This window comes from Ahaetulla prasina, chromosome 4 (assembly GCF_028640845.1).
Source record: "Ahaetulla prasina isolate Xishuangbanna chromosome 4, ASM2864084v1, whole genome shotgun sequence".
Taxonomy (NCBI): Eukaryota; Metazoa; Chordata; class Lepidosauria; order Squamata; family Colubridae; genus Ahaetulla; species Ahaetulla prasina.
The window spans coordinates 17,521,330-17,549,101 of NC_080542.1; the positions used below are offsets into that span (position 1 = coordinate 17,521,330).

Genomic DNA, 27,772 nt, shown 5'->3' on the forward strand with positions numbered 1-27,772 from the left:
TGCACTGCGTGCGGGAAAACTGGGAGCTCCGCTTCAGCTTTCAATTGAAAACAGCACTGAGCTGCGCAGAGTGGCAAACTCTGGAGCTGAAAGAGGCTGAGCAGTGGCAGGGCTGGTATCGGAGTCAGCCAGAAGAAAAAGGGGGGTATCTGGTGCCACTCCCCACTAACAAGCGCAGCGCAGCGTCCATTTGGAAGCTTCCCAGCCACTCACTTCAAAGTAGCCAAGACGTTCCCTTGGAAGCAGGTGCCCCTGGGGCTTGTGATTGGTGGCCTCTGCATGGAGCTTTTCGCCACCTCCCCCAGAGCCCCGACGCATAACAGCTGCCTGCTCCTCCCTTTCTGCCTGCTGCCCGCCCTCAGCCCTACACCGAAGTTTGGGAAGCATCAAGGAAAGTTTGTGCGCCACACTCGGGGCAGGAAAGCAAGCCGCCACTGTTGCCAGCATCGTGGAGAGCAGGCCAGCGGGTCGAAGGAGACTGCCTGACCAGTTCCCTGGTCCTCCAGCAGCTCGCTTCTTCCCCGGAGAAGGGACAGCAGCATACAACGGAAGTGCTCTCGGCCCCACAAAGGAAGCTCCGAACGCGTGCCTTGCTTGGGCTCCTCTCTGCTGGGAGCCGCAGACTGCAGGGGGGAGGGCAAGAGCAATTGGCTGGCTCAGGCACAAGGGCAGCATTTGCTGGGTGGGTGGCTGGCTGCCCCACCTGCTGCTCCTTCCCTGGCATTGGCTCGGCCGACAGCACAGCAGCAGGTGTGGCAGGGGTCAGGTGACGGACCCAACTGGAGGCAATGTAATGGTGAGGGTCAGGTGGGAGTGCTGTGCCGAGCCAGGGAACAATGGTTCCCAGCGGGGAAGGAGCCCAGGCAAACTGTGTGTTCAGAGCTCACCGGCTGCTGGTCTGCCAAAGCCCTGCCAGCTGGACCTGCTCAGCCTGCAGCTCCCAGCAGGGAGAAGCCCAGACAAGGCACGCATTTATAGCTTCCCTGGCGGGGCTGAGAGAGCAACCATCAGCCAGGGAAGGGCAGCTCCCAACAGGGAGGAGACCAGGCCACGGGTCATCTGCTCAGACAGCCCACCCGCCTTCACCGGCTGCTGGTCTGCCAAAGCCCTGCCAGCTGGACCTGCTCAGCCTGCAGCTCCCAGCAGGGAGAAGCCCAGACAAGGCACGCATTTATAGCTTCCCTGGCGGGGCTGAGAGAGCAACCATCAGCCAGGGAAGGGCAGCTCCCAACAGGGAGGAGACCAGGCCACGGGGTCATCTGCTCAGACAGCCCACCCGCCTTCACCGGCTGCTGGTCCAGACCTCCTGGGGCCACGCAAGAAGCCTGCACCGGCAGGCAGGGAGAGAAGCCCCAGCTTATCTTGCTCTGCTCCTCTTGGAGTGACCACCAGATCTCCTCTCCGCGTCTTTTGGCACGCGTGCCCGTTGCTGGTTTTTGCACCTGCATGCGCACCAGAAAGCAGACCAGCTGGCCGGTGTGTATGCGCACTCTGGAAACAGAAAGATTATCTTCCGGGAGGGTGCATGCGGAATGGGCGGCTGCTCTTCTGATTTCCAGCCTGCCGGAACCTGGAAGAGCAATTGGTGAGGGCTCCGCATGCCCGGAGAAATGGTTCCATGTGCCACTTCTGGCACATGTGCCATAGGTTTATCAACACAGCCATATATATTCAGAGACTAAAACTGCAAATTAAATAACAGACTTTGGGTGTTAAAAGTTCCAGCTCCTCTGATTTTTAAGACAGCATATCTTGATTGGAGATATCCCAGAGGTGCTTTTTCAGGAGGCAACTGGACTTTCTCCTTTTTTTCTTTGAAGACGTTTTCGCTTCTCATCCAAGAAGCTTCTTCAGCTCTGACAGGAGCTGGTTTCTGTAGTCTGCAATTCTTTTTTTTCCTGGAAATCCTTCCGTTCCCCACTGTCCTGTCAGAGCTGAAGAAGCTTCTTGGATGAGAAGCAAAACGTCTTCAAAGAAAAAATAAGAAAGTCCAGTTGCCTCCTGAAAAAAGCACCTTTGGGACAGGAGTGAAATGCTCCCTGTCCGGACCGGATTGGCCAATCCCGGTAGTGATGACGGCGAGTGGTTCGGAGAACCAGTAGCAAAAATCCCTGCCCTCCAACCTCCGCCCATGCCCACCCAATGCCCAGTTGCCCACTTCCCAGCTTGCCGCTTCTTTTAAAAAATGCTTTTAAAAGGTTAAAAAAAGGCTCTGACGATCACAGCTGAGCTGCCTGATCGTCAGAGCGTTGGTTTTTTTTTACTTTTAAAAGCATTTTTTTTAACAACCTATTCGGCCAAATAGGTTGAAAAAAAATGCTTTTAAAAGTAAAAAAAAAGATTGCATGCCAGGGCTGATCACACACACCCTGCGTGCTGTTCTACTTACCCCACGCCTCCTTTTGGGTGTGCACTGCATGCGCACGCACCTTGCATTTGGTGCGTGGTGTCTACTGCTCATGTGCGCGCATGCCCAGCCAATGAACCAGTAGTAAACCAGTTCAGATTTCACCACTGCTACAACTCCCTCCCCCCACCCCCCCAAGGTCAAACACAACCCTGATGCGGCCCTCAATGAAATTGAGTTTGACACCCCTGCCATAGTGGTTCCCTCAGCCTCAAAGGGTCTCTGATGTGCCACACAGCCCTACTGAACCTCTTCCAAATGTGTATACTCAGAAAGAAGTCCCATAACATTCCCATACGATCAGTGGTGGGCTGCTGCTAGTTGTAACAACCGGTTCGCCCAACGCTGAAAATGTGAGGGCATGTACACGGCCTTCCGCGTTTGTGCGCAGCTTTAAAAACCCAGTGATATAGGACGGAATAGCACCGGGGCAGGGGGGCGGGCCCACCAGCGGGTCACAACTACCAGTTCACCCGAACCGGCCCAAACCGGCAGCAGCCCACCTCTGCATACCGATTTAATGAAGCCAACTTACATTCTCATCTACTGTTCAGCTGTTCAGCTGTTCTTACCTTCAACACTCGAGCGAAACGGTCCAGGCAGTTTCCCACAGCAATGTCTATAGTTTCCCCAAATATACGATAGCGATGTTCAGAGTAGGCAATGACCTGGATGGGAGGAAGAGGCAGACACAGTTACTTACACTCGATATTCCCAAGATCCACATAGGCCAACGGAAGTTCTTTTTTCCCACCTTCTTAGATGGAAATCCTTAGGTTCAAAACAATAACAAGGCAAGACAAACCAAGCAAAATAGCAACATGTTTTGATGAGGTCTCACTCTGGGGAATTAACAAAAAGTATTGTGCACTATAAAAAGTCCACCAACAAGTGGAGTCCTAAGCCACCTTTGTCCCAAGGCCTGCTGGAGAGGCCAGGTTTTTTAAGGCTTTCTGAAAAGACAACGGGGGGAGCATGGGTGTGGGTGTGTGTATCACGCATGCACATGCCCACACCCATAATTCAATGCGCCCCACCCCACTGTGCATGCACATGTGACACCCCCCCCCCTGTGCTCCCACCGCTTTGGGCACATAATGGTACGGTGGGCCCGTTAGGTGTGTTTTTTGCCCTCCCCATGCTCCAGAGGCTTTCTAGGAGCCTGGAGAGGGCGAAAACTACCTTCCCCAAGAAAGCCGCTGGAGCCTGTGGAGGGCAAAAAACGGATTCTGGGCCCACCAGAAGTCGGCAAATGGAAGGCCTCCAGTGGGGTGGAGAAGGCTATTTTCGCCCTCCCCAGGCTCCTAGAAAGCCTTTGGAGCGAAAAACGGGCCTCCCCTCCACAGAGGCCCTCCAGAAGCAGGAAACAGCCAGTTTCCAGACTTCCAGTGGGCCCGGAAGACCCGAAAATCAGCTGGCTGAGCTGAGCTAGGGCAACACTCGCATGCCCACTGATATGGCTCCGTGTGCCACCTGTGGCACACGTGCCATAGGTTTGCCATCAAAGATCTAGTCCATTTGGACTTCAAGGGGAATAGAGTTCCAGAAGACACAGTTGATTACAAAGGAAGTCCATCTTGGAGTCTCTGCTTTACTGATGAGCCCTGGAAAATAATGATGGTTCTGGCTAGATATTATTGACTGGACAAAAGTCATCTACATGTCTTCCACAGTTTCACGGTCACTACTGTCTTATTTATTTATTTATTTATTTATTAAATTTTTAGAAGGACTCAGGGCGGTTCACAGCCAAATAAAACCACAATGAATAAATACAGAATAAAAACAATAATTAAAAAACTTATTAAATATGTCCTCAAATTTAAAATGCATTTAGAACAGTAAAACCCACTTTAAAATTTAAAACCGAATAATAAAAACTTCTAAAAATTCTATGCCAGTCCTGCGCGAATAAATAAAAACGTCTTCAGCTCGCGGCGGTTCGAAGGTCAGGAAGTTGACGAAGTCCTGGGGGAAGTTCGTTCCAGAGCGTGGGAGCCCCCACAGAGAAGGCCCTTCCCCTGGGGGCCGCCAACCAACATTGCTTGGCTGACGGTACCCTGAGGAGTCCCTCTCTGTGAGAGCGCACGGGTCGGTGGGAGGCAAACGGTGGCAGTAGGTGGTCCCGTAAGTAACCCGGTCCTAAGCCATGGAGCGCTTTAAAGGTGGTAACCAACACCTTGAAGTGCGCCCGAAAGACCACAGGCAGCCAGTGCAGCTTGCGCAGGAGTGGTGTTACATGGGAGCCACGAGTGGCTCCCTCTATCACCCGCACAGCTGCATTCTGAACCAACTGGAGCCTTCAGGTGCTCTTCAAGGGGAGCCCCATGTAGAGAGCATTGCAGTAGTCCAGGCGAGAGGTAACAAGAGCATGAGCGATTGTGCACAAGGTGTCCCGGTCAAGGAAGGGGCGCAACTAGTCTTCTCACACCAAGCTCTTTGACAGCGCTGGACTTCAGTAGTAAGGACATTAATGATGCTGCCAGCTCAGAAGTGCTTATTTGCACTACACTATAACATGGGTTGCTTTGTTTCTGACATGTCTTGGAAATCTGGCAACAGCAAACCAACTGTAGATGATTTAGCAGTGTGTGAATCGAGTCTGAAGCTGAGTTAATGCTTCCCTCAAAGCCAGGGCTCATCAACCTTTCGGACCTCAGGGACCACTAAATTCATAATCTTAAATTCCACAAATATGATCTGCCTAATGACTGGGTGGATGGGTGTGGCTAGGTGGTCATGTGACAGGGTAGGCATGGCCAACTCGATGTCACTCACGTCATGGGGCGCCTCGCCAGCCTCTACTCATCCCTCCCCTCCCAGCTACTCCTCCCCTCCCCGCCCAGGCTCCTTAAGGGCCAACAGGAAGCAGTTGTTGGAGCTAAGCAGCCACCAGGAGAAAGAGTTGGCAAAACAGCTCAGTTCAAATTGGATCTGACCAAGAAGGAGGCTCAGCAGAAGCACCTTACTGAGGATTATAAGCATAGGCTTTCCAAGCACAGGGAAGACCTGTGGGAGTGCAAGGCCAGGTATAGGCACCTGGAGGCTCCGTGGGCTGAGATTCCCTCCAGCTTTTGCCCAAAGCCTCACACTAGGAGGCCGAAGCAGACCCCAAGTCAGAATTTCTGCCACCTCTCCGACCCACACAAAAAGATCCTGAAGGGGGAGACTTTCTGCAGCAACACAAACATTCATTGCATCTGTCCCAGGGGCCTTAGTTTGAAGACTCCTGATTTAGTGCAATATAAAAAATGCAAATAATTTTTCTGTAGACCACCAAAATTTTCTCATGGACCACCAGTTGGTGACCACTGCTCTAAGCCATGATATGATTCCTTGGTTTTTATTTTGGTGGGTTATGAACTCAACTGCTGCTCTGTAAATCATGATTTTGGGGATATGCATGAACTTGGGATATTACGGTTTACATCAAACCATGGTTTAGCACAACATGCAAACCCAGAAATCCCTTCTCTTCCTCGGTACCTGAGTGTTTCCACCACTGACGTACAACACTGTTGGGTTCTTCGCACTGGTCACAAGCCGCCCCATCTCAATGTGTCCGACACAATGATTCACTCCCAGAAGTGGCTTCCCCCACAACTGGGCCACTGTTCTGGCCACAATAGCCACGGTTACTAGTGGAGCACCCATCCCTGGACCTAAAAGATGGGAAAATATGCATTAAGTATAGCATTGATGTACGGCTCTCAAATTTTATTTTGCATTGATTTCATTGTTTTGGTTGGCCTTGCAGACCACAGGTAGTTCTCGACTTACCATCGCAATTGAGCCCAAAATTTATGTTGCTATGTGAGAAATTTGTTGAGTGAGCTTTGCCCCATTTCAGAGCTTTTCTTGCCACACTTGCTAAGTGAATCACTGAATTAGAAACGCAGCTGTTAAGTGAATCCAGGTTCCCCATTGACTTTGCTTGTCAATGTCACAAAACTGGATCACGTGACTCAGGGACTTTGCAATCATCATAAACATGAACCAGTTGTCGAGCAGCCAAATGTAAATCACATGACCATGGGGTTGCTGCAACCGTCATAAGTGTGAAAAATGGTCATAAGTAACTTTTTTCAGTGCTGTTGTAACTTCGAACAAATTGTAAGGAGAGGACTCTGTATTTGTGTGTGTGTATGTCTCTGTGTGTGTGTGTGTGTGTGTGTGTGTGTGTGTGTGTGTGTGAGAGAGAGAGAGAGAGAGTGTGTTCACCAATTTTATTCTACCAATCTGGGGCATGCTTTGTTTAGGAAGACAGTCTAGGAGTAGAGAACTTGGTGGTTTTTCAGATGTTGCTGAAATACAGTTTTCTGCAAGTCTAGCCAGCATGGACAACAAGAAGGTTACCAGGAGATGGAGTACAGCTATATGTTCGTCAAGGATTCTTAATCAGAATACCTTAAAGCAGGAGTCACCAACCGTTTGGACCTCAGGGACCACTAAATTCATAATCTGAAATCTCACGGAGCGCTAATATGATCTGTCTAATGACTGGGTGGGTGGCTGTGGCTAGCTGGTCATTTGACAGGGTAGGCATGGCCAACTCAATGTCACTCACGTCATGGGGCGCCTCGCCAGCCTCTATTCATCTCTTCCCTTCCAGCCACTTCTTGCCTCCCAGCCCAGGCTCCTTAAGGCCCAACAGGAAGCAGTTGTTGGAGCTAAGCAGCCACCACAAGAAAAAGTTGGCAAAACAGCTCAGTTCAGATTGGATCTGACCAAGAAGGAGGCTCAGCAGAAGCACCTTACTGAGGATTATAAGCATAGGCTTTCCAAGCACAGGGAAGACCTGTGGGAGTGCAAGGCCAGGTACAGGCACCTGGAGGCTCCGTGGGCTGAGATTCCCTCCAGCCTTTGCCCAAAGTCTCACCCTAGGAGGCTGAAGCAGACCCCAAGTCAGAATTTCTGCCCCCCTCCGGCCCACACAAAAAGACCCTGAAGGGGGAGACTTTCTGCAGCAACACAAACATTCATTGCATTGTCCCAGGGGCTGTAGTTTGAGGACTCCTGATTTAGTGCAATATAAAAAATGCAAATAATTTTTCTGCGGACCACCAAAATTTTCTCGTGGACCACCAGTGGTCCACAGACGACCAGTTAGTGACCACTGCCTTAAAAAACAGGTCTCCAACTTTGGTGACTTTAAGACTTATGGACTTCAACTCCCAGAATTCCTCAGCCAGCCGTGGCCATTAACTTTGGCTGGGGAATTCTGGGAGTTGAAGTCCACGACTCTTAAAAAGTTTCCAAGGTTGGAGACCCTCCCTGCTTTGCCAAAAAGGTACTAAGCGTTGTTAACCTAATCTTGCGTAGCTTCTTCTCTAGTAATATTGTACTATTAACTAGAGCATACAAAACATTTGCTAGACCAATCCTTGAATACAGCTCATCTGTCTGGAACCCGCACTGCATATCGGACATAAATACAATTGAGAGAGACCAGAGGTATTTCACAAGAAGAGTCCTCCACTTCCTCTGCTCGCAATAAAATACCTTATGCCACCAGACTCCAAATTTTAGCCTTAGACAACTTAGAACTACACCGACTTCAGTCTGACCTAAGCATAGAGCATAAAATTCTCTACCACAATGTTCCTACATGTCAATGACTACTTCAGCTTCACCCATAACAATACATGAGCAAAAATAATAGATACAAACTCAGGTAAACCGCTCCAAACTCGATTCCAGAAAATATGACTTCAGCAACAGGGTGGTCAATGCCTGGAATGCACTACCTGACTCTGTGGTTTCTTTCCCAAACCCCCAAAATTTTAACTTTAAACTGTCTACTGTTGACCTCACCCCATTCCTAAGAGGTCTGTAAGGGGTGTGCATAAGTGCACCTGCGTGCCTACCGTCCCTGTCCTAATATTCCTTTTTAGAATAGAAGAATAGAACAGAATTTTTATTGGCCAAGTGTGGTGGACACACAAGGAATTTGTCTTGGTGCATATGCTCTCAGTGTACATAAACTCTTTTCATGTATCCAAATTATGTTTATACTTTTATGTTTATAAGGTAAAAGGTAAAAGTTTTACCTGTTATCTTATATATGATTGACAAAATAAATAAAAATAAATAAACCCAGGTGTTTCCTTCCCTCTAAGAAAATATATTCACCTTTGGTGAAAGCCACTGCATCTATGTCCTGAGATTTCAATCCAGCCTCTTCCAGGGCTTCACGCAACACAGTAAGGACACAAGAACGGTGATGGCGTGCCGTGTCGCCTGGAAGGAAACCTATGAGTGGGACCAAAATGGGGGAAAAGTCATGTGACCATGGGGGGGAACATATTCATTAATCTTCCCCCACTTTCAATCGAGGAAAAATGCTGAATTCTTTTAGCAAGCAATTCTCCCATAGCCCTTCAAGGCTGGTGTCCTCCATTGAGTTCAACTCCCAGAATCTCTTCCTGGCTAGGAATTATGGGAGTTGAAGTGCAACTAGAAAGCAGCTGGCTGGGTTCTGAAGAGCATTCATGGGAAATAGCACCAGATTCTTACCTTGTCCTGGAGGGGTTACGTAGGTCCTTCGGGGATTGCTCAGCACCTCCCCATCCCTTACAATCCCAATTCCGATCTTGTTGGCGCTGCCCTCAAAGCCGATCACGACGGGCATCTCTTCCTGGAACACACACACACACCCAAAAAAAGTTGAAATATGATTTCTTCCAACAGAAGCCTTGGGGATCTCGGAATCTGCAGTGATCCCGATCCAGCGGATCACCAGGCTTGATTTCCTTGGCCCAGACAGGCAGCAACTTAATTTAACAAGGACAGGAGATTCGTCTTACCTGCGATTCTTTCCTCTCCTGCCAGGCCCACCTTCCCCACGTTCCTTATTTCGAAAAGGTCAGCGCAAGCAGGGAAAACACACGTGCAACAAAAGTACTTTGGAAGGAAAACCCAACAGCAAAGAAAGGGTTAAATCCGAGCCCTCCTCTCCCCCCTCCCCTCTTCGTAAGGATCTAAGAGGAGGGTTTCTAGAGATACAAAATATGCACTGTACACTGTACATTATACACCAGCGGTTTTCATTTGACAACCGCCATGTGAGGATTAGAAAGTGTAAAGTGTCTTCGGTATTTTCCGAGGTTGGTTAATTTCTTATAGACATTTCATTAACTAACCTAGTTAACATCATCAGTGTTAGTAAGAGTTTGGGGTTTGCTCTCAATTCATATTCTAGTGACTCACCCTGACCCACTCCTTTGTAGAACTGACGATGTAACCTAGTTAAGTAATGAAATATCCTCAAGAAAGCAACCTAGAACTGACGATGTAACCTAGTTAGGTAATGAAATGTCCTCAAGAAAACAAACTAGAATTGATGATGTAACCTAGTTAGGTAATGAAATGTCCTCAAGAAAACAAACTAGAATTGATGATATAACCTAGTTAATGAAAAGTCTTCAAGAAAACAAAGTAGAATTGACGATGTAACCTAGTTAGGTAATGAAATGTCCTCAAGAAAATGATCCAAGCCCAAAAACCACCAAGGATCCCACCTTTCAACCCTCAGCTACAAATATATTATCCTTTATTTTTTTATGGAGGTGCTCAGTCATCTAGGTCATGGTTGTTCCAAAGGTAGTTTTTTTTCCAAGAGGCCACTGGACTTTCTTGGTTTTTGCTTGAAGACATTTCGCTTTTGATCGAGGAAGCTTCCTCGGTTCTGAACGAATGGCAGAGAATGGAAGGAATTAATGGAAGGAAGAAAGGAAGCAAAAACCAAGGAAGTCTAGTCGCCTTTACTGATTAGAAGGTGCCAATTCCAACCTCAGTATTATTTTTCTTTTAAGGGAAAAAAAATTCATTAAATATCCGTGTGTAGGATTTTCAGAAAGGAGACCATATTACGGTTTAAAATCTTTTATTTCGCCCCCGTCCCCTCTGGGTTGTTCGATTGGGAACCGAAGGTGTTGAGTGCTTCGGAGTTGGCAGACAATGTTCCTGGACTGGTACGGAAGACGCCAGACGCCACCCGCCTCCACCCCCTCCCCAGCACGTGACCGACGCCTTTATTTCCAAGTGTTCCTCCAAACCATTTAATTGCTGAATGCGAACCGAGCCGTTCCACCAATAGCCTCTTGCGGGGCGGTTCCTGCCACTGGGATAAAAAAAGGCCCGCCTCAGCCTTTGTCACATGATCCTTTCCACTCCACGTGTTCGTCTTTCTCTCCATTCAAGCGTTCCTGCGGATTCTCTCCAGGTCGACTTCGGTGGGTTGCAAAAGGAAGCCTCGCGTGCGGTGCGGTCCGGTGTGGTGAGAGCCGAGCTTTGCTTAAACTAAAATTTAGAATTGCTTTTTATTTTAAAATAAGATAGATAGAAATATATATATATATATTTCTTGCTTTATTGCGTTTCACGCGCAAACGAGCCAGGGGTCTCATGTCCCGGCCTTGCATTTTTTGCGTTTTGGGTTTTTTTTTTAAACCCCCCTCTTGCTTTTAAGAGTGGGGCGGCAGGTAGAAATTCAACAGCTTCCAAAGAATGTCTGCATTCTCTTGCGGGAGAGGGCGGTGGGGGGGGGTGTTGGCAAACAATGCCCCTTAGCAAGTTTTGAGTGCAAGGCGATACTCTCTACTACCCATGTTCCCCAGCCGCTGACCCTTTATGGAGGAATTGCTTTTGAAATTGCAAAAAAACTCTTGACGCAACGAAAAGAGGTTTAATCAATCAGAATAGAGCTGGAAGGGACCTTGGAGGTCCTCCAGTCCAACCCGCTGCTCAAGCAGGAGACCCTATGCCGTTTGAGGCAAGAAGTTATCCAGTCTTCTTAAAAAAAATCCTTAAAAAGCACCTACAACTTGTGGCGGCAAGCCGTTCCACTGGTTAATACTGTTGGGAAGTTTTTCCTTAATTCCAGGTTGCTTTTCAGTTAGTTTCCAACCATTGTTTCTTGCCCTGCCTTCTGGTGCTTTGGAAAAATAAGTTGACCCCCTTTTCTTTGTGGCTGCCCCTCAAATACAGGAATAGCTATCCTGTTCCCTACCCCCAAAAGTAGTCATTTTCTCTAAACTAGCCAAACGCAAAGCCTGCAGCTGTTGTGTTTTAGTCTCAAGGCCTTTAATTATCTTAATTGCTCTTCTCTGCGCCAAAGTCTCAACATCCGCTGAGTAGGTGAATAGTACGTGCGGGAAGTATTAGTAAAGTGAGGGCTGGATTTTTTTGACAAAGCAATGAACTGGCTTAACCCCCAACATGGGGAGTGGGGTGGGGAAATCTAGTAAATATCTTTTGCAACATAATTGTTACATAGTGAAAGAGAGAAGGAAGATAATCTTGTAAGAAATACAGTTGGGTGGGTTTTTTTTGGATGTTCATATGCAAACAATAGAGCCTGCAGTATCATGATTGAAGTGTGTGATATCTCACAAACTGGAATAACAATAAAATAATCCTGTGCACGTTGTAGAGCAAGTGGCTCCAGCATCTTTTATCTTCAGGCATGTTGCAATGAAAAGGGACCAGCCTCTAAATTCATTTTTTTATTGTTGGGAGAGGCATTCTTAAAAAGTTAAAAATGCTACAGCCTGGGATCATGTTTCAAAGCAGGCGTGTCCAGCCCGTGGCTCACAGGACACATGTGGCCCAGGACAGCTAATAATACAACCCCATAAGGTCATAAACTTTTACCATTATGTCCTCTTTACCTTTATATATTTTATGTGTCCCAAGACAATTTCTCTTTATTCAGCATGCGCTGGCTGAGGAATTCTGGGAGTTGAAGTCCACAAGTCGTAAAGTTGCCAAGGTTGGAGACCCCTGCTGTAAAGCACTATAGGGAGATACATAAGCGCTATTCCTATCACTACTTGCCATTGTTAATTTTTTTTCCAGGAGACGCTACTGTTGAGAAGCCTAACGTTGGCCAAACAGAGTAGCCAGATTCTTCGCCTGAGACATACTTTAAAGTCTACAATGCCGAAACGCGAGAAGAGCGAGGACGAGATCCTTCCAGTGGATAAAGGAAGCTCAGGTATGGAGTTCAGTCCTAGCATTAAAACTGGGATTGATTTGGGAAAAGGAGGTGCCCCTTGTTTTATGCCCACTCTGCATTGTAGCGTGTCATACCAAGTCCTCCTCTTTCTTGAATGGCCTCTCGTTTCCTTCAGCCCTTTTCCTCAACTCATAGGTTGGCGTTTGTCAGACTTGGCTCTGGTGAAACCATGGTTTTTGGCCTTGGTATGATGAGGGGGGCCCCACCCACTTCTATCTTCTGTCTGATGCTTGGAGTGGAGAAAGGGAGAAAATAAAATGGAAGGAACCTCTGGTCGATCAAGAAAGTTGTGACATTTCATAGGGGTAGGACTGTATCACTCACATTTGTTCTCAAGGCTCAAATCCAGCAGAGCACATTAGAGGTGTTGGTCTGCTTTACGATGTGTGGACTTCAAGTCTCAGAATTCGCCAGCCGCTATGCAGGCAGAGGAATTCTGGGAGTTGAAATCCACATCTTAAAGCAGGGGTCTCCAACCTTGGCAATTTTAAGCCTGGCGGACTTCAGCTCCCAGAATTCCCCAGCCAGCAAAGCTGGCTGGGGAATTCTCGGAGTTAAAGTTAGCCAGGCTTAAAGTTGCCAAGGTTGGAGACCCCTGTCTTAAAAGCAGTTAAGGGTGAGAGAAACACTGCAGTGTAGATTAAGCAGGAATGAGAATGGGAGAACTCTTGATCAGGAGAGATTACATCTAGTTCTAGACTTACAACCATTTGTTTAGTGACCGTTAGAAGTTACATCAGCACTGAAAACTGACCGGTTTTTACCCATGGTCACATGATCAAAATTTGGGTGCTCGGTTCGTATTTTTGACAGTTGCGCATGTCCCAGAGTCACGTGATTGCTTTTCGCGACGGTCTGGCAAGCAAAGTACACGGTAAGTCCGATTCTACTAAGCAACTCCATAACAACCATGACAAGAAAAGTCTTAAAACACCGGGACAAAAACTCACTTCACAACTGTCTTGCTTAGTAACATAAATTTTAAGATCAGTTGAGGACTACCTGTAAAATCCTTTCCTTAGAGGTCACCACTGCCCTTCCCCAATCTTGGTTAGAACTTGGCTCTCGTTCTACAAATGAACTAACCATGTCTGCGACTGTCATAAATAGGAACTGATGGCCTGCATTTTGATCCTGTGACTAGGGGGATGCTTCGGCAACGGTTGTAAGTGTGAAAAAAGTCACTTTTTTCACTGCTGTTGTAATTTTGAAGGGTTGTAATTTGAAATCTCCGTTTCCAGTGGAGTCTGATTTTCATCAAAAAAGCAAACACCTGTTCCTGCTCCCTATAATGTTTTGTCTTATTTCTCTTTTCCTCAGAACCTGAGCCAAAAAAGTTTATGAAAGAGCGTGAAGCCGAGAAACTATCAGAAAAACAGGGCGAATGTTCGTTCTCGTATCAAGATCCTCCTGATAAGCTCACTTCACCCAGTGACAAAAAATACACTTTAAAAATAACTTCCTGGAATATCGATGGTATCCGGGCTTGGTTCAAAAAAAATGGCCTAGAGGTAAGCCAGGACAAAGACGCCACCATTTTGTTTTCTTACTGGTTCTTTCCACGTTGGGTGTGACGGCAGTGGTTTTTCCTCTGCCCTCCCTCAAAAGTTGGACAGAGAATGACATAAAAAGAGAAGCTGCATTTAGACATCGGTTAAGATAGCCTTTATTACAGTGGTGAAATCCAAATTTTTTTACTACTCTGTGAGCGTTGCTTGGTGGGCATAGCAGGGGAAGGATGTTGCAAACTCCATTCCCACCCCACTCTGGGGCCAGCCAGAGGTGGTATTTGCCGGTTCTCCAAACTACTCAACATTTCCACTACCGATTCTCCAGAACCTGCTGGATTTCACCCCTGCTTTATTGTCATCCTTCTAGGTACACGGTGGCACACACTGAAATGAAATTACAATGCCGTTGTTAAGCAACACAATCATAAGTAGGAAAACCACATGCTCACATTGTTTAGCAACTGCAGTCCTGGTTGCCATTGTTAATTGCTTTTGTGACATTCTGAGGCAAAGTCAATGGGGAAGCCAGATTCACTTAACCGTGTTACTAACTTAACAACTGCAGTGATTCACTTAACAACTGTGGTAAGAAAAGTCGTAAAATGGGGCAAAACTCACTTAACAAATGTCTCACACTTATCAACATAAATTTTGGGCTCAATTGTGGTCGTACGTGGAGGACTACCTCATGTTCTGACTTGTTAATTTTTTAATTTGCCAACATTGGCTAGGTGCTACCGTTTGTTCCATCCAATCAATCTGATTAAACTGGAAAAAACCGTAAACGGGTGGGGGGGAATCTTTCACGCCTTTTTTGGAAAAATCTGCTGCTGTGTACTTCAATTCTTAAGAGATCTTTATCCAGCAGAGTTCTCACTCAGGATCCCGGGGAGTTGAATTTCACACATCTGGAGGGGACTCATGCTGGGGAAGTCTGTTCGTTGCAATTCATTGTGGCTCTCGAATGAAAACAATTTCTGCATTGTTACAGGCCACCAAAAAACAATAGTATAAATACTGTGGCGTAGTAACCAGCGGTGGAGAAGGGAACAAGCAGTCCCCAGGGAGCTACCAGCAGCCAGCTTGGTTGAAGTTATGAAGGCAGTGTTGTTTTTAATAACCCTTTCTCTTCGAACAAGCGAGATAACGCGTCTCCTTTACAGTGACGTCCATAGATAATGTTTCTTAGCTAGACAAAACACAGGAGAATGGTGGTTTTATTCATCTAATATCTGTCTCGGGAATAGAAGGTTGCAAAGGATTTTTAGTCTTGCCAAGTCAGCCAAAGGTTGAGAGGAATGTTTGTAAAAAGAATTTCAGACTGTCCGGTTGGATAAACCTCTGAAAACATGAGAGGATCACCCCATCCCCATTTCTCTTGTGACATTGCAGAGTTTCATTTGCGTCATTTGCGTGGCCTTCTTTAATTGTAAGTTGTCTCAAGGGCACTGGCAGAAGAAAAGGTCATACAATTGCGGTGTTAACTTCCTTCTTTGTAAAGAAGTCCAGAAGGCTAAAAATTATTTCTCAGTACAAGTCTGTTAGTGGAATACAGGTAGTCCTTGATGTACAACCACAACCGAGACCAAAAATTTCTGCTGCTAAGTGAGACATTTGTTAATTGAGTTTTACTCCATTTTACAGCTTTCCTTGCCATGATGAATCACTGTATTTATTATTTTTTTATTATTTTATTTTATATTAATTGTGTATCATTTTATTCCCTGCAGTGGGTCAAGAAGGAGGATCCCGATGTCCTCTGTTTTCAAGAGACAAAGTGTGTCGAGAGGCAATTGCCAGCAGAAATTATTGAGCTGGCTGCCTATCCCCATAAATTTTGGGCCTGCTCTATTGACAAGGATGGCTACAGCGGTGTGGGTCTTCTTTCAAAGAACAAACCTTTGGATGTCATATATGGCATAGGTAAGGACTTCTCCATCCTTATTTTAGAATCTTTGTTCCTCTTAAGACCTCTTTGTCCCCTACAAAATTATAAGTAGTGGATTTTGGTGGGTGTGGGGGGAATAGAGGTAAGTTAGAATAGAAGAGAGCATTCTTAAGGGCCTGTCTGGGTGAAAAAGCAAACTCTCTAGATTGTTGTCCGATAAAAGGGCTTTTGCAGGTGGCCGGGCCTATTGTAGATATTGTTTTAAAGTTAAGAATGTATAATTCCGTCGATAATTGGTAAGGTGTCTGGTGCAGCAAAGCAAACCCAAACTATGTTGGTGCCACCACGATCTTTCACAAAGTGGATAAAATTCTTCAGATCCCGTGACTCTTGAGACCGTGTCATAAGTGTGAGTCGGTTGCCAAGCGTCTGAATTTTGGTCACATGACCATGGGGACGCTACAAGGGATGTGTGAAAAGCGGTTGTAGGTCATTTTTTTCTTCCTGGGATCAAATTTCAGACACTTGGCAACTGGTTCATACTTACGACTGTTGCCGTGTCCCAGGGTCATGGGATCCCTCTTTTGCAACCTTTTGACAAGCGAACTCAATGGAGAAGCCAGATTCATTTAACAACCGGGTTACTAACTTATCAACTGCAGTGATTCCTTTAACAAATGTGCCCAACAAATGTCTCAATTAACAACAGCAATTTTTTAGCTCAATTGTGTCCAGGACAACTTACAACGGGAAGCCGGGGAGTTCTCAGGGGTGGATGACACCCGACTGGGAAAGGGTGGAACGGGTCTTCCTCTGATTGTGCTTGTTCAAAATCAACGTTGCCCTTCGGTCTCTCTTCTGCATTGTTGCTACAGGTGAGGAAGACTATGATAAAGAAGGCCGGGTGATAACAGGGGAATTTGATTCCTACTTTCTGGTGACCGCCTATGTCCCCAACGCCGGTCGAGGACTGGTGCGCCTGGAATACCGCCAACGTTGGGATGTGGCCTTCCGCTCTTACCTAGAAGGCTTGGCTGCCCGCAAGCCCGTTATCCTGTGCGGCGACCTCAATGTAGCCCATCAGGAAATTGATCTGAAGAACCCCAGAGGAAATAAGAAAAGCGCTGGGTTCACTCCAGAAGAGCGTGCTGGGTTCACTCAGCTGTTAGAAGCTGGCTTTGTCGACACTTTCCGACATCTGTATCCTGACGCCACCAATGCGTATACTTTCTGGACATATATGATGAATTCCCGGGCTAAGAATGTGGGATGGAGGCTTGATTATTTTATAATCTCCAAAAGCCTTGTAGATGGGTTATGTGACAGTAAGATCCGCTCCTCAGTCTTGGGGAGTGACCACTGCCCCATCACTCTCTATATGGCTATATAACACATGCAACCGAAGGCCCAAACCTATTGTAGCTTGAGTGGGAAAAGAAAATCAAAGCTAAAATCATGTCTATGACTACTCAACCCTAATTTTAGAGCAGTGTTTTTCAATCATGGCAGCTTTCAGACTTGTGGACTTTAACTCTCACAATTCTGGTTGGCTGACTAGGTAATTCTGGGAGTTGGAAGTCCACACATCTTAAGGTCACCAAGGTTGAGAAACACTGCTCCAGAGTCAGGATCTGAATCCTTTTCCATAAGTTAGCCCCATCCCAGGCTACTAATAGGTTTCCACAATGTAAAAATATTTCTCTCAAAAGGTGTGTGGCTACTTTGGGGCTAACTGGAAATAAGGTCTGTTTCTGTTTCTGCCAGTTCCAGTTCTCCAGGGAAGATGGCTTAAAACGAGTGGGGAACTGTGGTCATTTTATGACCTGTGGACTTCAACTTCCATAATTCCTGAGCCATCATAGCTGCCTCCAGAATTCTGGGAGTTGAAGTCCACAAGTCATAAAGAGGCCATATTTCCTCACCTCTGGCTTAAAAGGTGGGCCTGGAGCAAGGTGGCAGGAAGCTATCTCAGATTCCTGAGATAGCAAGGATCACACTGGAGTCTTCTTTTCTAGCATTTGCAGTAAAAGAAGAAGAAGCTAGGCTAAGTGGGGGCATCACTCCTCTGCTATTGTTCTCCAGATGTTAGCTCTGTCTTCCTTATTCTCAGTATTGCCCCTCATGAAAGGCCTCTTCACACCTCTCTTCCCCCCACCCCTTTCAGTGTTTTGGAATAAACCGAAATTTATTTTGATATCCCAGAAAACATTAAACTTCCTGTTTATAAAAATCAACCAAACTTGTCTCATTTTTTATCCGGAATGCTATCATTTAGCAATTTCAGTGTGGCCTTTTAAACAATGAATTCCTTTAGCTTTCAACTTTATCACCACCTGATGGTCGAAGTACTACGCAAGAATTTCCCACCCAAATTGGTTTTCACACTGACTTCGGTAATTACCTATTCTATTCTTCACAACTCTCTTTTTTATTTCCAATACCGGAAAGCTAACATGTCATTATTTCCCTTTAACCTGTGAGTACATTTGTGTGCATTTATTTGCTTAAAACTAAAGCTTTCCACGGTCCGGTCATGTCTGGCTCTATTGGGTGATGCTCGTGTTCATTTCCTAGCTTGGAAACCAGGGTTGTCCAAAGATGCTTTGTGGTCATGTAGCCAGAATGATTATACACACAGGAGCACTTAATGCTGATACATTTCCCCTGAAGTGGTACCTATTTATAATAATAACAGAGTTGGAAGGAACCTTGGAGGTCTTCTAGTCCAACCCCCTGCCCAGGCAGGAAACCCTATACCATTTCAGACATGGTTATCCAACATTTTCTTACAAATTTCCAGTGTTGGAGCATTCACAACTTCTGCAGGCAAGTTTAATTAATTTAATTAATGATTAATTGTTCTGTTAGGAAATTTCTCCTTAGTTCTAAGTTGCATCTCTCCTTGATTAGTTTCCACACATTGCTTCTTGTTCTACCCTCAGGTGCATTGGAGATTAGTTTGACTCCCTCTTCTTTGTGGCAACCCCTGAGATATTGGAACACTGCTATCATGTCTCCCCTAGTCCTTCTTTTCATTAAACTAGGCATACCGAGTTCTTGCAACCGTTCTTCATATGTTTTAGCCTCCAGTCCCCTAATCATCTTTGTTGCTCTTTTCTGCACTCTTTCTAGAGTCTCAAGATCTTTTTTACATCGTGGCGGCCAAAACTGAATGCAATATTCCAAGTGTGGCCTTACCAAGGCATTATAAAGTGGTATTAAGACGTCACATGGTCGTGATTCTATCCCTCTGTTTATGCAGCCCAGAACCCTGTTGGCTTTTTTGGCAGCTGCTGCACACTGCTGGCTCATATCTAAATGGTTGTCCACTAGGACTCCAAGATCCCTCTCACAGGTACTACTATTGAGCAAGGTATCACATATCCGGTACCTGTGCATTTTGTTTTTTTGGCCTAAATTTAGAACCTTACTTTTTTCACTGTTGAATTTCATTTTGTTAGATAGTGCCCAATGTTCTAGTGTGTCAAGATCTTTCTGTATCTTGAGCCTATCTTCTGGAGTGTTAGCTATTCCTGCCAGCTTGGTGTCATTTGCAAATTTGTTGAGTTCCCCATCTATCCCCTCGTCCAAGCCATTGATGAAGATGTTGAAGAGTACTGGGCTAAAACAGAGCCTTGGGGTACTCCCAGTGGTGGGATTAACCAGTTCGCATCACTTCGGGAGAACCGGTTGTTAACTTTCTGAGCAGTTTGGTGAACTGGTTGTTGGAAGAAATCATTAGGGCAGAGAACCGGTTGTTAAATCATTTGAATCCCACCACTGGGTACTCCACTGCATACTTCCCTCCATGTGGATGTAGTTCCCTTGAGGACTACTCGTTGAGTGCGGTTGGTCAGCCAGTTACAAATCCATCTGGTGGTGGTGCTGTCTAACCCACATTTTTCTACTTTAACTAGTAGTAGGTTATGGTCTACTTTTATCAAATGTTTTACTGAGGTCCAATTATCTACTCATATTTGCATGCTTTTGAACTGTTACCATGTTTTCCCAAAAATAAGACTGGGTCTTCTATTAATTTTTTCTCCAAAAGATGCCTTAGGGATTCTTTTCCGGTTAGGTCTTATTTTGGGGGAAATACTGTTGTGCCCAATTCGGGTCTGATCCTGGTGTTGAAGCCAATGTTGGACGCCAGACATGGGATGCAGGTTTTCTGATTGCTTTTTATTGGAGTACTCCAAGTAAAAGTGCTGCAGGCCAAAATGCCAAGAACCAAGGATTAAAGAAAGCTGTATACATTTTCATTAAAAGGCTAGATAATAAGAAATATCATCTAATAAACATTTTAGTAATAATTCTACAATTTGTTCTATTGGTCTCTAGCTGTCCCTACTCCTAAGCCTTGGCTAATGAATGCTCCAGGAGGTATCTAATACACATGTAATTGGCTGCAAGGCATCTGCATTCCTAATTTTTGATGAGGCCTGCAAGTTGTCTAACTCTTGTTACTTTTATCGGTTTTCTAACTACCGAGAATTGTTACAAGATTTACACATGCATATTTCCTGTAGATAATCATTCTTGGTTCTTGCCAGACAGACTCCACAATTACAGTTTTCCTGATTTACTTTCAAGTGTGTATCATGACCTGGCTTTATTTTAGCATACAGCCCATCATTTCCCACCTTTTGAATCTGAAAATGATTTAATTTTTCAAGATTCACCCAACATCAATATCCCCTACTGGGATAGTTTGCTTACAGGTGAAAAGGCAAAGCAGAAGGCATTGTAATGCACAACAGATGATTAAGAGAACAATGATTATGCCTGCCAGGATCATTATTAGGTTTTTAACCAGTTGAAATCGAGCAACCATCCTTCTCAGTCAACAGCACCAGCCTTTCCATTCATCCATGGTGGGGGGGTGTTGCAGCTATCTTTGTGATGTGTGTAATTCAGCTGTGGAATTCCTCCAATTTGTCCAGAATATGCACACAGCTTTGTTGTCCAAGTAATACATACCTCCTTAGAATGCCAATACGAGGTCTAGAGCCATTCTATTCTGAACTGTCATTTTCCGAATGGCTTTTTGTTCTTTTGCTGCAGCAATAAACAAAAACAAACAAACAAACAAAAAAACCCCAACAATTCCCCAGTTTCATTAGCTAGGATCTCTTCCACTGCCTGTATACCATACATGGCAATATTGAAGTACCAGAACCCATTGAACATAATAAGGGGTTGGTAGTTCTTCAGGTACTTTCTAGATTGTTCAAGGTCCCTATGTTTTCTAATTTTTCTTTCAGGTAAAGTGGGTATAATATAAGTGGGTGGGAGGAGCAGAGTTGCACAACAAATCATGGTCTCATCCTGATAGTTAAGTTTATTTGGCTTAATACCTTAGCCTTCATATGCAACTATGGTTCCGCAGGCTTGTGCTTCCAGAACAATAACTTAGGTCCCAGTTCTTCTACTGAGGAAGTCACAGGCTGCGCAGTCCAAGAATCAGGAATGGCAGATCGTGGGTATTTCTTCACTCTGGAATGATGTATCTAAGATGCCAGGCCTTCCCCTTTTAGTGCCATATGGGTGGTCAGAAGCCCCTGAAACGGTCCCTTTCACTTCTGATCCAAGGAAGTTGTTGGTCCCCAAGTCTATACAAGCACCCAGTCTGCAGGCTGAAACAGATGTACTGGATGGTCAGGTACTGATTTTCTAGCAGATAATGGGAAAGAAAATTCATAACCCCAGCGAGTTGTCTTACATATTGGTACAAGGTCAGTTCGCCCACCAATGGGATGGACCTCTCCTCTGCCTTTAGGAAGGGTTGTCTATTCGTTTTCGAGGTGCACTGTGAAGCCCTAACAACGTGAGTAGCAAAGTTTGTGGTGAAGACAGATGAGTCTCCTGGCATAGCTTAGCTTGTGGTTTGTTTTTGTAAATCATTACATTTTTCTGCCATAGGACTACTTGCCAGGTTTGGTAGACTGAGTAAAGTTTCCAACTGATGTTTAATTGTTCTGTAGGAATTTAGCACCCACCCCCCTCCTAGAAGAATGAAATATTCTAGGAAATATTTTAAAAAGCAGAATATTATACCTTCCTGGATGAGAAATGGAGAAACATATTTTAAAGACAAAGGAGCTCCCTGCAACTTCCTGACTCCCCCCCACCTTTGTCAATGGGCCATTAAAAGCCTCAGCTAAGCTCACTCATTCTCCCCACCTTTGTCAATGGGCAATTAAGGCTTCAACCAAGCTCACTCAATCCCCCCATGATTTGCAACACAATACAACTGAAACTCACCACATGGCAAGGCTCAAGCAAGCTTGAGAGACAGCCAGCAAGGCTAGCTAAGACTCCCACCCCCTGGGAGTCTGACAACCAATCAGGATACTCTTCCTGTGCCCCAGAAAGGTCAAAGCTCAGAAAAAGCATAAAGCCAGGAGCACACAGGACCTCGGCCCTTTTCTGTTCAGGAACTCAAGCCATGTGATCCTGACCACCATTAAACCATCTTTCCAAGCAGCCTCCATGTTTCCAGTGTCTTTGTCCCCACTTGGAACTGAACCCAGATGGATATTTCTTCCAACAATTGGCACCCCAGATGGGACTCCAAGCTAACCTAACCAATGGACCTGGCCCAGGTAAGCCTCCCTTGCTAGCAGCAGACCCATTGAGTCTGTGGGTAAGTTTTCCTGGACCTTGGCCATTTGGAACTAGGTTTTAAAGGGGTTTTGAGTGTTGAGCTCAAAGACTGCTTGGAAAGAAGGTGAGTACCTCTAAATTTTAATTTTAAAGCATGGAAAAGTATGGGAAATATGTGAATGCCTGCATGTGTGTGAATGAGAGAGCCCTTCTCCCAATCACAGCTGGATTTTGCATCCTCTGTGCATTTCCTAACCGCAGAAAGACCAAAAGTCTGGAGAGCATGGGGGTTTTGCCAGAGCACAGGACCTTCTGTTAGGGAAGGAGGAAGTGTGTGTGTGGGATTCCACCTGAGGAAACAGTCTGATTCCACCTCTGAGCAACCTCTAGCCGCACCTCTACCTACTGCTAGCTCCACCGAGCCATGACCGGTAGGATAGAGAAAGCAAGGGGGGGAAGCCAAATGTGGAACTTTGTGTTTTCGAGGAACGGAAACTGAGCAAAAGGAAAAGAAGTGTGAAGTGGGGAAAAAGAAATATATAGGAACTATTGGTGTATCTAAAAGAAAGCAAAGCCTAAAGTGGTGCATGTGGAGTGAGAGGAGGTGCTCGTACCTGCTGTAGGGGCAGCAAGGTCCTCCGGGATCACTTTTTTTTTATTGGTGATCTTCAAATAAGAGTTCCCTTAAGGAAGGGGCCCATACTTCGACAGAAGGGAGTCGGAGTCCTTCGCGGATACCTTTTTTTTTCCGAAACTGCGGGAGTGCCCGGCTATGACAAAGTGAGCCTCACATTCCGAGGATCATGGGAAGCGTAAGCTCGAGGGTAGAGGGAAATCCCCTGAGAGACATGCTTGGGGCCTGGGACGCCAGGCAGGTGCCAGTGTTGACTGGCATGCGAGAATAGAAATTGAAGAAATTGTGTAAAAAATGGGCTTTGCTAAGAGATAACACCAGGAAGACAAATTTGGCTAAATAAAGGTACTTAAAAGAAAAGGGAAATATATAAATAGGAATGTTTGGGTTTTTGTTTTGTTTGCTTGTTTGTCTCTTTCTCTGTCTTCTATGGAACCACGTGGTCTGTCTGTTAAGATTTGTGCCTTCCCTAATTTAACTGAGATTTATGGGAATGATCAGTGTGTGTGTAAATCTCAGAGTTTTGTTTTCCTCTTTGTCCTCCTTGTTTTTTTATGTGTGTATGTCTGTCTTTGTGGGCCCTTGAGGTAATTGTAACTGTAAAATGTATCTGATCTCTAGAGACAAGAATTTTAAATTGTTAGAGAAAAACAAAAGGTTGAAGCAATGAAAATGGGGAAGAGAGAGAGAAAAAAAAAGGAAAGAGCCTTTTTCCTGTCTTTGTCCGGCCAACAAAATAGTAAAAAGGACTTTTCATCCTATTTCTGTTTTTTTTTCTCCTTCTCTCTCTATCTTAAAGTAACAACTCAAGTTTATAAGGAAACATTTTAAGTTCACTTACAAGATAAGTTTATGAGGAAACGTTTTAAGTTCACTTACAAGAGAAAAAAAAAATTCAGTCTTGCATTTACTGTGTATTTAAATGATTTTACCTGTTCATCCTCTTCCTGAAGTATGTGAAGTTTTTTCTTTCTCATCAGTTGTGTCTCCATTTTGTTGAAACTGCATTACCTTTTAGTAACTGCAATATTGATGTGTTGTTTCTTTTCAAACTCTGCCTGCAAGATATCTACCCCCCTTTAATCCTGTTACAATGCCTTTCCTGAGAAGATTACCCACAAAAGTGGGGAGGAGATCCTGTTCTAATGTCTTTCAGCCCTGAAAAGATGACTCTGCAACTGTGGAAGCAGAGCACATGGTTCCAGATGCTGCCTCCAGAGGAGACCTTCCATTTGTTGGAGTCAGGAATTGAGTTTGAATCCAGCCCCCACTGAAAGTCATCACAGCAACCAGATTGGAGCAGACCTTTCCAAACCTGACTGACCAACAAGCATGCCACCCAAAAGATATGAAAGAAAGGACCCTGAGATGTATAAGTAAAGACTAAAAGACTCTTTTCAATTCCCAGAAGACAACTGGAAAGACTATGGGGAAGGGTGGAAATTCATTGTAAGGTTTTCTGTCTTGTCTCATTTACATTGTAATCAGTCTAAAGTACTCATGTAAGGATTGTATTTGAGTGGCTACCACAGCAAGTTCTGAACACGTTAGATTTTTGTCTGGTGGGAGGGAAATATGTCCAAAATGTTTGTATTGCCTGTATTGTAAAGGTAGCTGCATACACAGGCACACACAGAGAGACACACCATTCAGAATTAGTCTATTCCCTTCACTTACCTCCACACAAGACTTTTAGGTTGATTTTTGCTCTGTGGCACTAAAAGCCCAAGGAGTCAGATCTCCCTGCTAATTCCATGGGGGAGGGGCATTCCCCTCAGGCAATTCCTCTCTTGAAGAGATAGCAGAAAAAGTGATATCCAAAACCCAAGCCCTGACTATGACTCACAAATGATGCTGCCCAGTTGCCCAGTAAAGCAAGATATGTTGCACTGGTGGTCTCATGAGTAGAAGTCCCAGGGCTCATTGTGCGTAATTTAAAAAAAAAGAAGAAGAAGAAGAAAGGAAAAAGCCTGGATTGCACACTGATTAACCTCAATTTGGACTGGAAAAAAAAAAAATCTTGGATAGACTAAAGTAAGAGCTAGGGCAGGTTCCGTAACCAACCCTTGGAAATGAGCAGCCTGTAATTTAAAGGAAAACCATGGCTGTGAAAATTTTGGGATGTGTGCTTGCTTGACCTGACTGGAAGCTCTCAGAAAGTGATATCTAACAGCTGAAATTAATTGGCATAGAAAATTGGATACTGTAAAATTCTTACCAGAACTTTTCCCCTGGCTGCTAGACCTTCATGGTTGAAAGCTTTTGGGAGCCACTGAAGGAATCTTTTTTTTCTGTTGTCTCTATCAATGGCTTCCTTTGCATCAGGAAAATTAAAAGCACCCACTGATTTGATCAATTTTAATTTTTTAAGAGCATGTTTCAAAACTCACGTTTTGAAAAAAAAAAAAAAGTAGGGATTGTAGGAATTTAGCACCCACCCCCCTCCTAGAAGAATGAAATATTCTAGGAAATATTTTAAAATGCAGAATATTATAACTTCCTGGATGAGAAATGGAGAAACAAATTTTAAAGACAAAGGAGCTCCTGCAACTTCCTGACTCCCCCACCTTTGTCAATGGGCCATTAAAAGCCTCAGCTAAGCTCACTCATTCTCCCCACCTTTGTCAATGGGCAATTAAGGCTTCAACCAAGCTCACTCAATCCCCCCATGATTTGCAACACAATACAACTGAAACTCACCACATGGCAAGGCTCAAGCAAGCTTGAGAGACAGCCAGCAAGGCTAGCTAAGACTCCCACCCCCTGGGAGTCTGACAACCAATCAGGATACTCTTCCTGTGCCCCAGAAAGGTCAAAGCTCAGAAAAAGCATAAAGCCAGGGAGCACACAGGATCTCGGGCCCTTTTCTGTTCAGGAACTCAAGCCATGTGATCCTGACCACCATTAAACCATCTTTCCAAGCAGCCTCCATGTTTCCAGTGTCTTTGTCCCCACTTGGAACTGAACCCAGATGGATATTTCTTCCAACAGTTCACACAAACCTTAGCTGTGAAATATGGGTCACAATCAAGCAGTATACTATTTGGCAGCCCAAATCTAGGAATAATTTCTTCCATTTACTACTTCATGCTCTTTATTAGTCCTGCAAGCAGAAGCCTTAAGCTATCCAATGAAGATACATTTTAGTCCCAAAACATACTTAAAACCTTGCTTTCTAGGTAATTCGGTGAAGTCTATTTCCCAAATTGTCCCTGGGTAGTTGCATTTAAGGTGGCTTAGTGGGTAAGACGCTGAGCTTGTCAATTGAAAGGTCGGCAGTTCAGCGGTTCGAATCCCTAGTGCCACGTAACTTGTCCCAGCTTCTGCCAACCTAGAAGTTAGAAAGCACGTAAAAAATGCAAGTAGAAAAATAGGGACCACCTTTGGTGGGAAGATAACAGCGTTCCATGCACCTTTGGCATTGAGTCATGCCGGCCACATGACCATGGAGACGTCTTCAGACAGCCCTGGCTCTTCGGCTTTGAAACAGAGATGAGCAGCGCCCCCTAGAGTCGGGAATGACTAGCACATATGTGCAAGGGGAACCTTTACCTTTACCTTAGTTGTTTTTAAGTTGGACTCCTAGGGGTGGATGCCTGGCCACTTTTGGATTATTTCTGGCATAGATCAGACAAGCTGCTACAGCTTGGGAGGCAGCGGAATAGAGACTCTTGCTTACTACACAGCATGTCACAAAGTCTACCAGTGTTTTTGACCCCCCGTTAGCATGTATTTGTTATAAATTTATTTATTTATTTATTTATTTCGATTTTTATACCGCCCTTCTCCCGGAGGACTCAGGGCGGTGTACAGCCAAGTAAAAATTCAATATATAAACATTAAAAAGAAGTTAAAAAGAAATATTATAATGTGGCCGAAATGTTAAAACCATTTAAAATCTTAAAACATAAATACCCCAATAAAATTTCAATCCAGTCCCGCTTGAATAAATAGGTGCGTTTTCAGCTCACGCCGAAAGGTCCGAAGATCAGGCAATTGACGTAAACCGGGGGGAAGTTCATTCCAGAGCGTAGGAGCTCCAACAGAGAAGGCCCTTCCCCTGGGGGCCGCCAGCCGACAAGGCCCTCTCTGTGTGAGCGTATGGGTCGGTGGGAGGCACAAGGTAACAGCAGGTGGTCCCGTAAGTACCCGGGTCCTAAGCCATGGAGCGCTTTAAAGGTGGTAACCAAAATCTTGAAGCGCACTCGAAAGACCACAGGAAACTAGTGCAAGCTGCGCAGGATTGGTGTTACATGGGAGCAACGAGTTGCCCCCACTATTACCCGCGCAGCTGCATTCTGGACTAGCTGCAGCCTCCGGGTGCACTTCAAGGGCAGCCCCATGTAGAGAGCATTGCAATAGTCCAAGCGGGAAGTGACAAGGGCATGAGTGACCGTGCATAAGGCATCCCGGTCAAGAAAGGGGCGCAACTGGCGCACCAAGCACACTTGGTGGAAGGCCCTTTTGGAGACGGCCGCCAAATGATCATCAAACGACAGTCGCCCATCCAAGAGGACACCCAAGTTGCGCACCCTTTCCATTGGGGCCAATGACTCGCCCCCCACAGCCAGCTGCGGCTGTAGCTGACTGTATCGGGGTGCCGGCATCCACAGCCACTCCGTCTTGGAGGGATTGAGCTTGAGTCTGTTTCTCCCCATCCAGACCCGTACAGCTTCCAGACACCAGGACAGCACTTCGACAGCTTCGT

At 45.4% G+C, this 27,772-nt stretch overlaps 3 protein-coding genes across 7 annotated transcripts in view; 1 reads left to right on the forward strand and 2 right to left on the reverse strand.

The window, feature by feature from the left end:
- Window positions 1-9,371, reverse strand: part of OSGEP (O-sialoglycoprotein endopeptidase) — a 52,058-nt gene extending 42,687 nt beyond the window's left edge. For all 4 annotated transcript variants that reach the window (XR_009154865.1, XR_009154867.1, XR_009154866.1 and 1 more), the window contains exons 1-5: window positions 9,214-9,371; window positions 8,924-9,044; window positions 8,540-8,659; window positions 5,894-6,069; window positions 2,980-3,075 (exon numbers count right to left, since the gene is read on the reverse strand). Coding sequence is in view for 1 of the 4 variants with exons in the window: in XM_058180618.1 (XP_058036601.1) it covers window positions 2,980-3,075; window positions 5,894-6,069; window positions 8,540-8,659; window positions 8,924-9,038 (507 nt within the window). In the remaining 3 variants the exon portion in view is untranslated. The remainder of the gene's footprint in view (window positions 1-2,979; window positions 3,076-5,893; window positions 6,070-8,539; window positions 8,660-8,923; window positions 9,045-9,213) is intronic.
- A 1,179-nt stretch (window positions 9,372-10,550) lies between these two features.
- On the forward strand, window positions 10,551-19,601 carry APEX1 (apurinic/apyrimidinic endodeoxyribonuclease 1). 2 transcript variants are annotated; one of them, XM_058181069.1, is made up of 5 exons: window positions 10,551-10,685; window positions 12,266-12,404; window positions 13,746-13,936; window positions 15,667-15,859; window positions 16,700-19,601. In XM_058181069.1, the coding sequence occupies exons 1-5, from the start codon at window positions 10,566-10,568 to the stop codon at window positions 17,212-17,214; spliced, it is 1,158 nt and encodes a 385-aa protein (XP_058037052.1). In that variant the 5' UTR covers window positions 10,551-10,565; the 3' UTR covers window positions 17,215-19,601. The 2 variants fall into 2 exon arrangements, with proteins under 2 accessions (XP_058037052.1, XP_058037053.1); XM_058181070.1 differs by having other exon boundaries at window positions 10,553-10,641.
- Window positions 14,103-27,772, reverse strand: part of PIP4P1 (phosphatidylinositol-4,5-bisphosphate 4-phosphatase 1) — a 52,236-nt gene continuing 38,566 nt past the window's right edge. The window contains exon 7 of the mRNA XM_058181073.1: window positions 14,103-14,320. Coding sequence (XP_058037056.1) covers window positions 14,300-14,320 — 21 coding nt within the window. The 3' untranslated portion in view covers window positions 14,103-14,299. The remainder of the gene's footprint in view (window positions 14,321-27,772) is intronic.